The sequence below is a fragment of the Gobio gobio genome (assembly GCF_949357685.1).
Source record: "Gobio gobio genome assembly, chromosome: 10".
In the NCBI taxonomy this organism is placed as follows: domain Eukaryota; kingdom Metazoa; phylum Chordata; class Actinopteri; order Cypriniformes; family Gobionidae; genus Gobio; species Gobio gobio.
In genome coordinates this window covers 29,930,563-29,947,419 of record NC_137116.1, presented here as the reverse complement: position 1 = coordinate 29,947,419, position 16,857 = coordinate 29,930,563, and the positions used below count along the sequence as shown (strand labels likewise).

General features: G+C 36.7%; 1 protein-coding gene across 1 annotated transcript; it reads right to left on the bottom strand.

The window, feature by feature from the left end:
• Nucleotides 1-8,236: 8,236 nt before the first annotated feature.
• Nucleotides 8,237-12,328, bottom strand: gpx8 (glutathione peroxidase 8 (putative)). The gene is made up of 3 exons (XM_079827136.1): nucleotides 12,084-12,328; nucleotides 11,687-11,948; nucleotides 8,237-8,615 (listed from the first exon to the last, which is right to left on the bottom strand). Exons 1-3 carry the CDS (start codon nucleotides 12,288-12,290, stop codon nucleotides 8,452-8,454), a joined length of 633 nt encoding a protein of 210 aa, XP_079683262.1. The 5' UTR covers nucleotides 12,291-12,328; the 3' UTR covers nucleotides 8,237-8,451.
• Nucleotides 12,329-16,857: the final 4,529 nt, after the last annotated feature.

Sequence of the window (16,857 nt, the reverse complement as noted above, 5' to 3'; positions counted from 1 at the left end):
TGGCGTCAATGGCATTTGGTCATGAACCATACGCGAACCATTGACATTTGATGTCCAACCTCAAATGATATGTCAAATCCTTTTCTTATTCAAAACTGTTCTATTGCTTTAGAAGACTTGGAATATAGAACACAAATCATAGGGACAGCTATTATTGTGCTGTTTTTTTGTTTGATAGTGTGATAAAATTCGTTACTATAAACTATTGCGTAGAAAGAAATTCTCAAATTCTCTCTTTGTGTTTCATAGAAAAAATGCCTGCCTTTTTGGCAGAGGCTATTTACACTTTTGTGCGTACATGAGCGTATGTGCACAGTTGAACGCACAACCTTGCGAAGTATACTTCTTTTGACTCGTACGCGTACACAGGTGTTCGACACATGCACAGTTTTGAGCAATCTCTTGCCATGAGTTACAACCCATGTAAATACTGCAAAAAAATTAAATGCGCATGTACAACCTGCGCATACAAAGTACGCACGGTTACAAAAATCCAGTGGTGCGCACTGTATGCTGACCCTTGCGTACGAGTAAAAAGTGAAGTATACTTTGGCCTTAACTCTGTCCACCAATGTCTAGTTGAGCCAGGCAAAATTACAAAAGAAACCTGTCGGATAACAGGAGCAGTGGCATGGAATGTAAGGCAGGCGGCTTTTTACGTGTTAAATTATGATTTTTCCTAACTCATTCTTTTGCCTTTTCCCATGCACATCAGCTTGGAGACACATTTAATTTAAATAAACGTATGAAAATATAAAATAATTGGTAATAAAGTGCCCAACGAGTATAGAACAATGTTTAACAACAAATAATGTACCAAAAAGGCGGCATCCATTTATGATTTTAATAAATATAATCATACACAATATGTTGTAATTATTGCATACTGTTTTATAACATACTACTATACACTGAGGTGCTAGTACCTAACTACTATTTACACTTAGTGTAAAGAAAATACTGTTTTCACTTAGTGTACATAGCATCTATCTCTATTTGTACTTAGTGTAAATAGCCTCTGCCCAAAAAATAATAATAACAGCAACAGGTTTGGAATGACATGAGGATGAGGAAATATTTTTTGGGTGAACTATCCCTTTCAAAGAGCAGTATTACCTTTCTAGAAACATGAAACATAATGCAGACGCCCAGTTCCACTCAAATGGAGTTGGGCTTGTATGGTTCTTGTCAGTGTGTGTATGATAGTGGTTATAAAGAGTGTGTGTGTGTTAAACATCTGTAAACAGATCTTCAGCAGTGTGTACACTTGTTATTGTCACTGTGATCTCAAACAAGAAGTGCAGGCTGTTCTGCTGTGTTATATTTGGTTGTATAAACAGTGACGCTGTAACAGCTTCCGAGACAGTCCCGTTGAGGTCTTGGGAATTATGCATGTCATGGTCTGTGTTTATGTGACAAGCATACAGACCCACGTTACTGCGGAAGAAATACTGCTAGAGTCTTTGTCTGCCACCCCATGGCTGAACAAAACCTACTGAAAAAAAAGTGGGGACTTTAATATTAATTAAATATGAATTAATAATTATCTTAAAGTTTCCACTAAAAAAAGGTCTACTTTAGCGTACAAAACAATCAACCCAGCAAATACATTGCAACAATACAATAAAATGAGTCTAATTTTCCCCTTATAATCTTCCCCTCCAATGGAAACTTGACAAACGGAAATGTAGTCTAATCATCCAGATTCCGAACTGGATCAGCTGACAAAAATACAGGGGTTGGACAATGAAACTGAAACACTGGCCAATACAGAGGTGGAGGCGATACATTTGTTGGCCTGGTGGCCAATCTTCACTGATTTTACATTCCATCAGTAAGAGCGGAGTGTGAAGGTTGAATTAGCAGAGCAATAGTACAGCTGGACATAAAATATTGCAAACCACACAACATAATGGGAGACGTATCAGAGTTCCAAAGAGGATAAATAGTTTGAGAGCGTCTCACTGGCTCATCTGTGACCAGGACAGCGAGTCTTTGTGGTGTATCGAGAGCTAGTATCCAGGGTAATGTCGGCATACCACTACTTAGGATGAACCACATCCAATAGGAGTAATTGTCGACACAAGAGGAAGCTGTCTGAAAGAGATGACCAGGTCCTAACCCGGATTGTGTCCAAAAAATTTTACTCACTGCAGAATTAAATGTGCACCTCGACTCTCCTGTTTCCACCGAAACGGTTTGTCCAGTCAATATTCATGGTCGGGCTGCGATAGCCAAACCTTTGGTCACTCGACTTGTGCCAACGCCAAATGTCGGTTTCAATGGTGCCAACAGTGCAAATCTTGGGCTGTGGACAATGTGAAACATGGATTGTTCTCTGATAAGTCCACCTACACGTATTTCCCCATATCTGTGGGAGTTACAGTGTGGAGAAGCCCCAAAGAGTCTTAACACTGTTGCATGCCCAGAGTGAAGCACAGGGGTGGATCAGTGATGGTTTGCAGTATTATGGCATTCCCTAATGTGCTTGATGGGCACGTCACTGGCAAGGACTACCGAACCATTCTGGAGGACCATGTGGTTCAAACATTGTACCCAGAAGAGGGTGCAGTGTATCGGCATGATAATGCACCAATACACAAAGCAAAACTTGTGACATGGTTTGAGGAATATGAAAGTGAAGTTGAACATGCCCCAAAGCCTGCACAGTCACAGGATCTGTGGTATTTTGGAAGAGAGAGTCCGAAAATGCTTTCCTCCACCAGCATCACATAGTGACCTGGCCAGTGATCTGGAAGAGGAATGGCTCAAAATCCCTTTAGCCACTTGTATTTGTCATTCCCAAGACGAAATGATGCTGTATTGTCAGCAAAAGGAGGCCCTGCACCATACTAATCATTTATTTGTGGTCTAAAATCAGATGTTTCAGTTTAATTGTGCAACGCTGTCCAACTGTATGTTCTAAGAACGTTTTGCAAACATTCCCAAAAAGTAATTTCTGAATGTTCTCTGAATTTGCAAAACATCCAGATTTTTTAAATGTTTTTCTTTTTTCTGTCACCTTCTGTTTTCCATTTTTTTTAAAAATGTGTATAACACAGGGACTGTTTAATTTGATTGACATGCCAACAAGAAAATATTTTGCATGTATTTTTCATTCATTATGCTCAGTCTTGAAGGTTCCCATGGATTTGTATTCCCAGCGGTGCACCTTATGGGGTCTTCTGTGCTGTCAAAGCGAGCTGGACCTTTTGATCAGAGCTCACAAAATGTCAGAGCACAGTCAGGCAGCGGTAACCCCACCAAGCTGAACTTTGAAGCTTAAGAATGTATGCGTTCATTTGTCTGGACACTTGGTACATTTAGTTCGGAGGATGTTTTTCCTCTAAGAACATTCAGTTCAAATAACAAACAGCGTGATGGATTGGCCGGGTCAGGCTGGATCCTTTCAACATGAGGGCAGGGAAGGTGATTGCTTGGCAGAGTTGGACATCAAACTCATTACTCTGTCCTTTGCAAGTCTCTTTGCCGTTTCTGCCTCTGTACTCTGTCACATCAGTCAGGAGAATGACAAATGTGTGTGACTGTAGGCCGTCAGTTTCTAAGAGATCTGATTATGGCCTCCTAAGAGAAAAACAGCTAGAACAAATCAAATGGTTAAAATACATAATTGTGACATGGGACAGAAGCAACAGATTTATTAAAGGAAACAGAATACAATATGTCCCAAAAAACTGGTCTCCTAGACAATAGAATAAGCCCTGACCATAAAGCTATAGTTCCCATTGTAAACATTACATCTGCTTCTGAATGCCATTGTATCTACAATCTACATACTTTAGAGTGCTAAATACTAATGCTCACTAATATTACAATGTACACTATAAAATGTATAGTAGGCTACCTGTATGCACTCTATACAGCATACTAGTACTATACATATTGCATTCTAGTGCAAAGTTTACCTACTGACGGCTCTGACAACCGGTACGCCATTTTTTTCTTTTCTTTTTTACAGCTTTGTTTGCAAAATAAATAATAGATAGATAGATAAATGTTAAGCTACAACTCAACCATCGAAACATTAGGATTGAGGTACATGAGCCCATAAGTTTAAGACATATGCTGGCTTTGTATTCTGTTTTGCAACCCGACCACCCGATTTTCGACGATTTTCCACCAGTTGGACATTGAATCTTGTTTTATTTTCCCAAATCTTCACTGGCGTCATTTTCGCAGGGATCACAAAAGTTACTTCCTTTTGTTAATTTTTAATTACTAAACTATTAATAAGTGCATTCTTCAAAGTATGTACTTTTCTTTCCCTTTACTCAAAGTATCACCATACATTTTCAGTTGCAAATATTCGACATCTCGCTTGAAGCAAGTGCAAATCTATCAGCAAAGTCTTGCTATGGGAAAGGGAGAGAGATTTGTCATGTTGTACGATGTTGCCATCTAGTGGACATGGACAAAAGTTAATTATTGGAAAATCTTCTTTTTTAAATGAAATCAGCTAGATTTAATTTGGTTTATAGAAGACGAGTGTTTCAAAAATGCAAACAAACCTCCATGAACTATGTAAGTGGCAAAGGCCTGTCAGAGAATCAGTGAAAATAAAACTAGAAAATGCCATTAACAAAACTACAGCAAATGGCATAATCAAGAATGCATAGTTTTTTTTCTAAACGAGGAAAGGAGATTAAAATACTGATCTTTCCTGTGATGTAACTTTTGTGAATCAAACAATATTCCTTTGAAAATATGATCACATCATTTTGATCATGGATTTTGTTAGGATTAAAGGCTTAATGCAACCCTAAAAAAATGAACGTACAAATATAACTAAACAAATTGGATGTATTTTTTTAGATATGTTAAGCATAACATTTAGATTCACTACACACAGAAAAGGGTGTCAAAATTGTACCTTTAAGGCTACAACAGGGTACCCTGTCCCTGGGGCAGTACCCTTAAAAGGGCATCTTTGTACCTTTTTTTTTTACCACAACAAGGTAAGTAGTACCTTAAGGTACGTACGTATTTGTACTCTAAGGTTCCCAACCACGTTCCTGGAGGACCCCCAACAGTGCACATTTTGCATGTCTCCTCAATCTAACACACCTGATTCAGGTCATCCGCTTATTAGTAGCTACTCCAAGACCTGATGTGGGTGTGTCAGACAAAGGACACATCCAAAATGTGCACTGTTGGGGGTCCTCCAGGAACGTGGTTGGGAACCTTAGAGTACAAATACGTACGTACCTTAAGGTACTACTTACCTTTTTGTGGTAAAAAAAAAAGGTACAAAAATGTCATTTTAAGGGTACTGCCCCAGGGACAAGCTAATGTACAATTTTTGACACCCCTTTTTTCCTGTGTGTATTAGGGCATACTATTTTACCATTAGCAAATGGCAAATTCAGCTCTTCTTGAATAAGAAACTGAATTTGTCAATTATGCCCCTAAATTACACCATTATTGTAAATTATGAATATGCATTTATCTGCAATAGGCTACCTGCCTTTTATTCCAGATGAGTGACATATTTAATTGATTGTTCCAAGTTGTTGTTTTTTTTACCACATATCAGAAAAGGATCTGAAATGTGCATTATTGCATCTTTAAAGGGATAGTTCACCCCAAAATGAAAATGACCTCATAATTTACTCACCCTCAAGCCAGGTGTATATAACATTTTCTCAGATCAGAATCGGAATTCTCAAAACCTGTTCAATCTTCACATCATTGTGTCACTTGTGCACATCAAAAAAGCAGTTTCTCATTTCTTTGAACAAGTTGCAAATGCTTTGGTACAGTCATGCATTTGAATATGTACAATTATCTGCTGTTTCCGGTAACACTTTAGAATAATGGTCATTAGTTAACATTAGTTAATGTATTAACTAACGTGAACTAACCATGAGCAATACATTTGTTACTGTATTTGTTCATCTTTGTTAACGTTAGTTAATACAAATTCAGCTGTTCATGGTTTGTTCATGTTAGTTCACAGCGCATTAACTAATGTTAACAAGATTTTAATAATGCATTAGTAAATGTTGAAATTAACAAAGATAAATAAATGCTTTATATGTGCAGTTCATTATTAGTTCATGTTAACTAATGTAGTTAACTAATGACCATTATTCTAAACTGTTACCCTGTTTCCTTCGTTATCAATTGCTTAGTCATGTTGATCAAAATGTATTTTAATGGGTCTCTGTTGAATAGTCTTACCCCCAACATTTAGGCACAAGTTCATAGCATAAGTCTTTACATGCAAAATGGTTGAACAAGGTGTCATAATATTTCAAGCATATTTCAATACATTTTCACTAGACTTTTTTTCTAAAGATTTTTGTTGTGATGTGGATGAGAATTTGTGGCCCAACAGACAGGAACGTCAGGAGGTGTAGGAGGACTGCACTGTAATTCCAACAGTACTACACAGTTTTCCCTTAGGAGATTGTCCTATGTTCACACTTGTACTTTAGTTTTTTTTTCTTTGCGCTATGGCAGTGCTGTCTTTTCCTTTCTGTATCGCAATGACATGGTCTGTCGACAAATTACAGTACAAACAGTAAAAGCGTAAATGTGAATCTTGTCCAGTCTCTTGCAATCAAACTCCCACTTACACTGAGGTGTAACCTACAATTTACAATACAGTAATTGTCATCAAAACTTTAGCCATAGTTTACATCAGAACATCCCTCCAGAATACAGTTAGATTGACAACATTGCTAAGCAATTTGACTGTCTTATCCGTACTCAATGACACAAGGACTTGTCATTCTGATGGCACTGACATGTTCTTTGACATATTTACTTTTGAGAGATTAACTAAGGATTTTGAGCAAGAGACTGGCTTTTGCAGGTAATACATGGTGTTCTGCTATTTGTACGAATTGTTTTGAGAAGTGCACTTACTGTTTTGCAAATGTCGAGGATGATTCGAGAAATGTACCAAAGCGACTGAGAAAAACTGTGAAAAAAATGTCCTGGCTAATCTAAGCATTATAATGGCAGTGAATGCCAGTTCAAAATTTGAAGCCCCCCAAAAAGTGTCCATCCATTATAAAAGTAATCAACAATGTTCCAGGGGGTTAATGAAGTGAATCAATGGGTCTGTGTAAGAAAAATATCCATATTTAAAACTTTATAAAGTAAAATATCTAGCTTCCGGCGGACCGCCTTCTGTATTCAACTTAAAAAGAAAGTGTAGTGTCTCTCAGAGTTCAAACCGCTTGCGTCCAACATCACTGTCACGTCAGTTACGCTTTTTTCGTAAGTTGAATACGGAAGCTAGATATTTTACTAAACCCACCGATTCGCTTTAGAAGGCCTTTATTAACCCACTGGAGGGTTAATAAAAGTAATGTGGATTACTTTTATAATGGATGGACACACTTTTTTGATCTTCAAATTTTGGGCTGCCATTTTTCCAGGACTTTTTTTTTATATAACTCCGATTGCATTCGTCTGAAAGAAGAATGTCATATACATCTAGGATGGTTTGAGGGTGAGTGAATCATGTGATGATTTTCATTTTTGGGTAAACTATCCCTTTAAACCTCTGGTGCTCTTCTGTCATTTCTGACCAGAAAATGTTCTGTTTTGAAATTTTAAAAATCACTGCTTCATCGGAATGATATGAAACTTGGAGACTTTTCTATCATTAGGTATGTAAACACACACAAAAAAAAAATGAGGGCATGATTCGAGCATGCTAAGTGGTCGTAAAAAAAAAACTTGGTGCTCTTCGGTCAAAAATATTTATATTTATATATAATATATAATATATTTCTAACAACAACAAAAAAAATCTAAAACTTTATAATAAATAGTCTTTGAGATTTTTTAAATATATATTCAAATCCATCACCAAAAAAAAATTTATTAAATGGGTTCAAAAGAGAACTAGGGAATTCTCAAGCCTCTCCATAGAGTAGTGATTACAACCATGGTTGCATTTTCAATGGCAAAAATAGACCATAATTATTGCATAAATATTTAAAAAATACCATCAAATCATCTCAAAATACAAAATTATTTATTGAAGAAAAATAAATTGCATTGGTTTTACTGGGGTGGAGGAAGTTTAATTTTTAGGTGTCCGGTCACTTGCACACACCAATGCAACCCCTAAACGAAGAGCACCAGAGGGTTAAAAATAAATCACAAGAATCAGGCTTTTTATTTAAAAAAAAGAAAGAAGAAAAAAAAGATTAATTTAAGAGGTATTTTGTGTCGCAAAATCATACTACTACCAATCAAAAACGTTAAATTTTTATTAACATTAATACACAAGCACACAAAGCCAGGCCTCAAGCAATCATCTTCTGTCAGTATCATTCACATTAACCAGAATTACTTTCATTCTCATTGATGTCACTGCAGGCGAAGCCCTCTGCATTTGACCACAGATGATCTATACACACTTAAATGTGCACAATGCTTCACTTTTGAGTATCTGAGGGTTTGTGCCCATCATAGCTCTTGTCTTTTTTTCAGTATGATATTCCGCACAAGGGCTGTGGCTTCCTTTCGAATGTCCTCTATGGGCTCCTCTGGCTTCCAGAAACGCACCACCTGGCCTTCCGGACTCACAAGAAACTTCCAAAAGTTCCATTTCGGCATTCTCTGTACTGAATCTAAAAATAAAAAGGTTTTAGATATACATGAATATTGAGTTCATAATATTATTTATTATTCAATATTAATATACATTTAGAAATGTCCTCATATTTGAAACCAGAGGTTATAATTTGCTTTACTATACATAGCTGGGCTGTCACTCAAATTTACAGGGTCTGGGATAAAATATTTATCAGTTCGGTTCCCTGTGCACAATGATCTACCATAAGTTGTGTCCCAATCCCAAACGATGCACTATACACTATGTACCATGTACTCAAATGTATGAATTTTATATTTTGTCTTTTGTCATCAGAGTCGGTCTGCTAGAAAGTTGAGTGCCTGAAGAGTCCAACAACAAAGTTTAAATCCCATCTGGCTGAGCACACCTCCTATAAATGTTTATGCATTAATTCAGCAAGATTTTTCTCTTCTAGACCTATTAAACTGTCTACCACACTCAAATCTATGCATATATCAAATCGAAACTTGATTCAAAATCGAGAATCGATTTATCGAATCGTGACCTCAAGAATCTAGCCTTCCATACCACCAGTGGACAAGCCTACAAAAAAAAAAAAAAAAAAAAAAAAAAAAAAAAAAAAAGCAGAATCTGCTTTATCAATAAAAAAATTCAAACAATGCAAGTTTATAAGAATGTATGTGAAACTATGTGAAAATGTATATTTAATAGGCTCCTCAATCAAAAGAGTAAACACAACAAAGCAAGAATACTTTGAATACTTAATTTCCTACTTTTAAGTAGATCTTGATCAAAAGATTGAGTACAAGTATAGGCCAAATATACCAAGTCTTTTCTGTCAGTATAAGTCAAGTTATACTTAAAGGGTAACTTCAGTGATTTAGCATTAAGCTCTGTATTTAAACTGGGTCATTTATGCAGTAGAAATGTGAAATTATTTTTGAATTTGTTGCCTTCTAGACTGAGAAAAGACAGAAAATGTATTTTTGTCTCATGTGGATGAAAGACAACTACTCCCAGAATGCACTTGCTTCGCTGCCCTACGAGGCCACTCCATACACCGTCATTTTGATCTTCATAGTAATACAATCATTTCGTTCAGTTAGAGAATAAACACTACAATTAAAAACTGAACGTGTCTTTTCAATAAAGTGTGAGAGAGCCGAACGAAAGTCATGTCACAGACAGCAGTGTCAGATTTCATTCGAGCTGAGCAGAGCTGAGGTAACGTTAAGTGCCAGTCTGGAGCGTTATCAGATCGCATATGGAAGCTAAACTATCGCAGGAATTCATTGAAAAGTTGAAACACTCACTTTGGTCTGCATCGCTCCGTTATATCCATGCGTTTGTGTCTGTGTCTTACATTCTGTGCGTGAGATCTCTCCCCTATTAGTAGGGAGGTTAAGTGACTTTTGACTTCAAGTCATGATGCAAAGGTCCCCTTTGGTATGGAAGTACCTTAGGGCCATATCAATAAATTTATACTAAGACACAAGTGAGATCACATTTTATAAGTTCAGAAAAAGACCCAAATATATCCTATTCATACGCCTATTCATTATTTTTCTCACATGAATAGGGTAAAAAAGTTAACCTTTAGATATCACCATGAAAATTACTGAGTTTATTACTTATATCAAGACAAACGTAAAATGTATTACAAGTCTTTTTTAAATTGTTTGTTAACATGGACAAACGGTGCATACCGGTAATCTAATTACAGATGTGCTAATTTGCATAAATACCACAACAGATCTAAACATTGGGTAAAGCGTTTTTAAAACATTCAGAGATTCAGTCAGTCGTGGAGGGGTCTTGAATCAGCCTGGAGGGGTTGTTATTCGCTATAACAACCGCCTCGCTATACATTATCCCTTACTTGAGATTAATGACTTGAATTACATAGTCATTACACTGCCATGTAGGCTACAATAATCCATGTATCCATATCTTAAGACAGCTAACAAGTTATTTGCTGCTGCTAGCCGTGTTAGCTATCTAATGAAACTATTCGCTAATCCTAAACTTGACATCGTTTCACCAAAAATAGTCAGGTATGTTTTATATTAATGAATAATCCATGTAGGAAAAACAAAAGGACATTTTCTTACCTGAGGGACAGCTTGGTGACAGTTGAGAGTTGACAGTTGAGTGGACCTTGAATTAATGACTGACTGAATCTCTGAATGTTTTAAAAACGCTGTACCCAATATTTAGATCTGTTGTGGTATTTATGCAAATTAGCACATTAGATTATGCACCGTTTGTCCATGTTTACAAACAATTTAAAAAAGACTTGTAATACATTTTTTGTTTGTCTTGATATAAGTAATCAACTCAGTAATTTTCATGGTGATATCTAAAAGGTAAAATGTTTTACCCTATTCATGTGAGAAAAATAATGAATAGGCGTATGAATAGGATATATTTGGGTCTTTTTCTGAACTTACAAAATGTGATCTCACTTGTGTCTTAGGATAAATTTATTTCTATGGCCCTAAGGTACTTCCATACCAAAGGGGACCTTTGCATCATGACTTGAAGTCAAAGGCCTATTTTTTGGGCTTACCGGTAACCTCCCTACTATATGGGCGGATTGATAACATGCAGAACAGCTCCATCTAGTGGCTGTAGTCTTTAGCCTCTGGCCAAACATTTTTTTTTTCCAGAAATCAAATTCATAATTCTCTCGTCTCAGAGGGATATGAGGGGGGAAAGTACCATCATTTGAATATACTACCGGGTTTCTACTGATACAAAACCTAATGCTAAATCACTGAAGTTACCCTTTAAGCAAGTGCAATTTGAATTATATTTCTGAGAAGTAGGCTACATCAAATGTTCTGAGAACTTTAAGTATACAAAAAGTAGACTGAAAGTATACTCTTATTTTTTAGTTTAAAAGAAGTATACTAATAGCACACGTGAATAAACTTTTTCGTAAGGGCACTCTGAAGAATACATCAAAAAAAAAAAACACTTATTCCAGTTTTAGCTAATTGTGACTGTAAATGGCTTGATGTTGTTTCTCAAAAGTGCTACAATTTTTATTTCGTGTAAAACTTTAAAGTTATTGAATGAAAATGATTCTCAGGTAAAACCTACCTGTGATGAATCTGAATGCGGGCTCCGCCTCAGACCCCATTATTTTGATCTTGCTAAAGATGGGGAACGTCACACCGTAGTTGGATTTGGCAAAAGCCTCGATTTCTCGACTGGTGCCTGATTCGGTGTCGCCGTATTGCGAGCAGGGAAACGCGAGCACGTTAAAATGAGACGTGCCGAGCTCTCGGTGAAGCTCCTGCAGAGCCCAGTAATTCTGCTCCGTTAACTCGCTCCCACTCGCCACGTTTACAACCAGAGAGACCTATTATCAGAGACAGCGAGCCCTCGAGTGAAAATACTGCTGCATAAAACACACTAAGACAGTTATGCGTTTCTCAGAAAAAAACATACAAATTAAGTCAAAGCACTTAAAACAGAAAAAAATTGCATAACTTACTTTCCCTCGATACTTTTCCAGTGAGACAGTCCTGCCTCTCGCGTCCTTCACTTCATATGAGTAGAAATCTTTGGTTTTTCTCGACTTTGAGAGTTTACTCTGCAGTAGGTACAGTGAGCCCATGCACACGGCCACACTCAGTAAGACCTTGAACAGTCCTGCTCTAGACGCAGATGATTTGGTGGGGTATCCCCCAAGCGCCTCCATGACGGAGGATATGTGGAGAAATCAGGGAGAAAAACTTCAAATATGGTTCTTCGCTAGTCAGAATAGTGGGCGTGTGGATAGTGGGATATTACGGGGCGTGTCTGAATGTTATTCTAATTGGTTGAGAAGGCTGTCAGTTACATAAGGCGGGCAGAAGGAAATGCGATTGTAAAAAGACAATTTCCCCTCTTCTTTAATCATAAAGTCATCAGGCAAGTTTACTATTACAGAACGTTTATTCTTTATTCCACTGGATGCTGATAACGAAATAGAGTGCGAAAACTGTAAGTTTAGTTTGTAAAAGTCCACAGAGCTAAAGGTGCCCATAGTTTAAGAAACACAATGACTTAAAAACATGGATATGTTGCTAATTTAATGGCGTAGGCTATATATCTGTACCTACCAATCCATGAAGCCATTTCGATGAGGGGTCAAATTCCGAGCCCTCGCCTTGGACACTGCGCTAAAATAACCTTTACTCTATCTGATTTTATTGTGCAAACTCGTATCGTGTCGTGTTTACCAATTTTAAATAGAATCGCTTCTTTACAATACCGTGTTAAGAATTTAATTTTTTTTTTTTTACTGGTGGAAGGATTGTGTCTCTATAGCCTAACCCCGTACAATCACTCAGCTGGTTTTTTTTAGTAAAGGTTGAAAAGTAAAAGTAAAGGTTGTCCACTTGGTGATGTTCTGGCATGGTATATTAAAGAGATAGTTCACCCAAAAATGAAAATTCTGTCATTAATTACTTACCCTCATGTCGTTCCAAACCCGTAAAACCATTGTTCATCTTCCGAACACAAATTAAGAATGAAATCCGAGAGCTCTCAGGCCCCTCAGGATAACAACAACAACAAGCATAACAACCTTTGAAAATAAAATGATCTTCAGAAGTCTGATGTCATTATAACTACAGGTGGTCCAATGGTTCAGGGGTGTTTTTTTTTGTGTAAATCTGGCTTGCATCAGACTACTGCCTCTTTTCCTTTTGGTTCTCTGAAATCTGAAAAAGAAAGCATGATAGGCTATTATTTAAAAACAAGTCAATTCAATTGTCATACATACAGTCACATTCAAGAATGTTACACAATATGATTCACGTAAAAAAAAGTTGCTCAACACAAAATATTCAAACTATGATTAGTATCGTTAAATTCTGTATATGTATTCTATTTTTCTCAAATCTTTTAATGCTTCAATATCAAAGGAAAATGTTTCTGATTTCCAGCCCTAATTAAACACACCTGAAGCAGCAAATCAAGGTCATTAGGATCAATGAAAACTGGTGTGTAGGAGCTAAACTCTTCATGCAGAGGAATAAACCCCTCTGAGCTATGGCCATTAGATATATTTCAGTTAATTTTCCATTTAACTTCATAGCTTTCAAATAACAAGTTTATCTTGAAGAATTGAGATAAGAGCTTAGGCTTTTTCAATGAAAATTTCTTTAAAGGGATAGTTCACCCAGAAATGAAAATTATCATCACTCACAAGTCTGTATGATTGTCTTTCTTCTGTACACAAGAAGATATTTTAAAGAATGTTGGTAACCAGACAGTTGACGGTACCCATTGATTTCTATAGTAGGAAAAAAATACGTCAATACCTACCGTCAACTGGTTACCAACATTCTTTACTCTTTTTCTTCAAACTTTTTTTTTGTGTTCAGCAGAATAAATAAATTCGTACAGGTTTGGAACAACTTGAGGGTGAATAAAAGATGACAGAAATAACATTTTGGGGTGAACGATCCCTTTAAAGCTGCAGATTCACCTTGTAGACTTTAAAGGGTTAGTTCACCCAAAAATTTAAATAATGTAATTTATTACTCACCCTCATGTCGTTCCACACCCGTAAGACCTCCGTTCATCTTCAGAACACAAATTAAGATATTTTTGTTGAAATCTGAAGGCTCAGGGAGGCCTCCATAGAGACCAAAGCAATTTAAACTCTCAAGATCCATTAATGTACTAAAAACATATTTAAAGCAGTCCATGTGAGAACTGTGGTTCAATATTAATATTATAAAGCGACGATCATATTTTTGGTGCGCCAAAATAAAACAAAATAACGACTTATACAGGTGCTGGTCATATAATTACAATATCATCAAAAAGTTGATTTATTTCACTAATTCCTTTCAAAAAGTGAAACTTGTATATTATATTCATTCATTACACACAGACTGATATATTTCAAATGTTTATTTCTTTTAATTTTGATGATTATAACTGACAACTAAGGAAAATCCCAAATTCAGCATCTCAGAAAATTAGAATATTGTGAAAAGGTTCTATATTGAAGACACCTGGTGCCACACTCTAATCAGCTAATTAACTCAAAACACCTGCAAAGGCCTTTAAATGGTCTCTCAGTCTAGTTCTGTAGGCTACACAATCATGGGGAAGACTGCTGACTTGACAGTTGTCCAAAAGACGACCATTGACACCCTACACCAGTAGGGCAAGACACAAAAGGTCATTGCAAAAGAGGCTGGCTGTTCACAGAGCTCTGTGTTCAAGCTAGTGACGGGCAGGCCGAGGCTTCGTGAAGCACTAAAACAGTTGAAGCAAATGTGCCATGTTGTTTCGAAGCTTCGAATCAATCCGACACCGTCTCTACGGCGACATCTAGGGGTCACTTGCATGTGTTGATCTGAAATACCTTGACAATGATCCATGTAAAAAAAAAAAAACCCTTTTTAACATCTGTCTGACAACTACATGATGTTGTTTTTGTTTTTTTAAACCTGTAGCCTCCTCATTGTGAATAACTAGTTTTTTTTGTGGTCATGAAAAATGAACATTAATAAAATAAATAAAGCCACAATGTGTCTCATTTGTTACATAACATTTTAATTCAAAAATATTATTTGCTCTGCTGTTGAAGGAGTTTGCTGACTTCTTTTTTTTTTTTTTTACATATAAAATCCAGCTTTTAAAAAAATCCTCACACATGGGACACATTGTCCTCTGCACCCTCCAAAATGCCAGGATGAGTGCTCCTCAAATGGTGCATCAAGGCTAGCTGCCAATCACAATACACACATCTCACTTTATTTGGTGTTTCCAAATGGAAATGCTCCCACACCACAGATGTACGGCATCTCTTGTAATGGACAATAACAAAGATAACTTCCTGATTAACAACATCCTCATGCTGGGAACATTTTATATACACAAATGCAAGTTCTTAAAGGTGAAACCAAGATTTAAAAAATGTCATAATGAGTTTAACTCTTATACAAAAGCCCTCAAAGTTATGAAAATGCAATCAGTATTTTTTCCATTATAGAATAATATGATCTTCAAACAAAACCCTAGCCCCTTCAATGTTTTTTGTTTCTTTTATTATGATTTGCCTGATATATTTTTCTACTGTACTTTCAAGCACCTGATCTGTAATACAAAAATGTTCTGTTATTGCCATGCTGTTTGTAAATGATTATTTGTTCAGCAATAAAAAAAATGTTCGGCATCTCTTATGTTGAGGCTCCATTTTTATCTATTCTATTAATATATCTATCTATATATCACCTATGAATCTATATAATTCTATATCTCTCACTTATGCTGTGCTATCTGTCACTATCTAACATATGAATGTGTCACTATATCTATCCTATCTGTCACTGTCTATACCTATCAGTCAATATATCTAATTTAAATATAGCCTAAATATAGCCTAACTAACCAGAGCGCACTATAAATCTCACTTATATCACTGCTATCACAAAATCTCTCTCCTCTCACAATTGAATTAGGTTTATACAGATGTGTGACTGTGTGGTTTGTTCCCGCCCCCTTTAATCAACACAGTTTCGACAGGCTTCACCTGATGAAACACTTCGAAGCTTCATTTAGCCATAGTCACGTGACATGGGTGTTTCGAATCACAGTTCGGAGCAGTGTTTCGAAACATCTGCGCTTCGGGATCTCGGCAAAGCGCCGAAACGTCAGTTTCACGTCAGCCATCCCTAGTTCAAGCACATTAATAGAGAGGCAAAGGGAAGAAAAAGATGTGGTCGATAAAAATGTACAAGCAATAGGGATAACCGCACTCTGGAGAGGATAGTGAAACAAAACCCATTCAAAAATGTGGGGGAGATTCACAAAGAGTGGAATGCAGCTGGAGTCAGTGCTTCAAGAACCACTACGCACAGACGTACAGTGGGGCAAAAAAGTATTTAGTCAGCCCCCCATTTGTGCATGTTCTTCCACTTAAAAAGATGAGAGAGGCCTGTAGGTACACTTCAACTATGAGAGACAGAACAAGAAAAAAAAATCCAGAAAATCACATTGTCTGATTTTTAAATAATTTATTTGCAAATTATGGTGGGAAATAAGTATTTAGTCACCAACAAAAAAGCAAGATTTCTGGCTCTCACAGACCTGTAACTTCTTCTTTAAGAGGCTCCTCTGTCCTCCACTTGTTACTTGTAGTAATGGCACCTGTTTGAACTCGTTATCAGTATAAAAGACACCTGTCCACAACCTCAAACAGTCAGACTCCAAACACCACTATGGCCAAGACCAAAGAGCTGTCAAATGACACCAGAAACAAA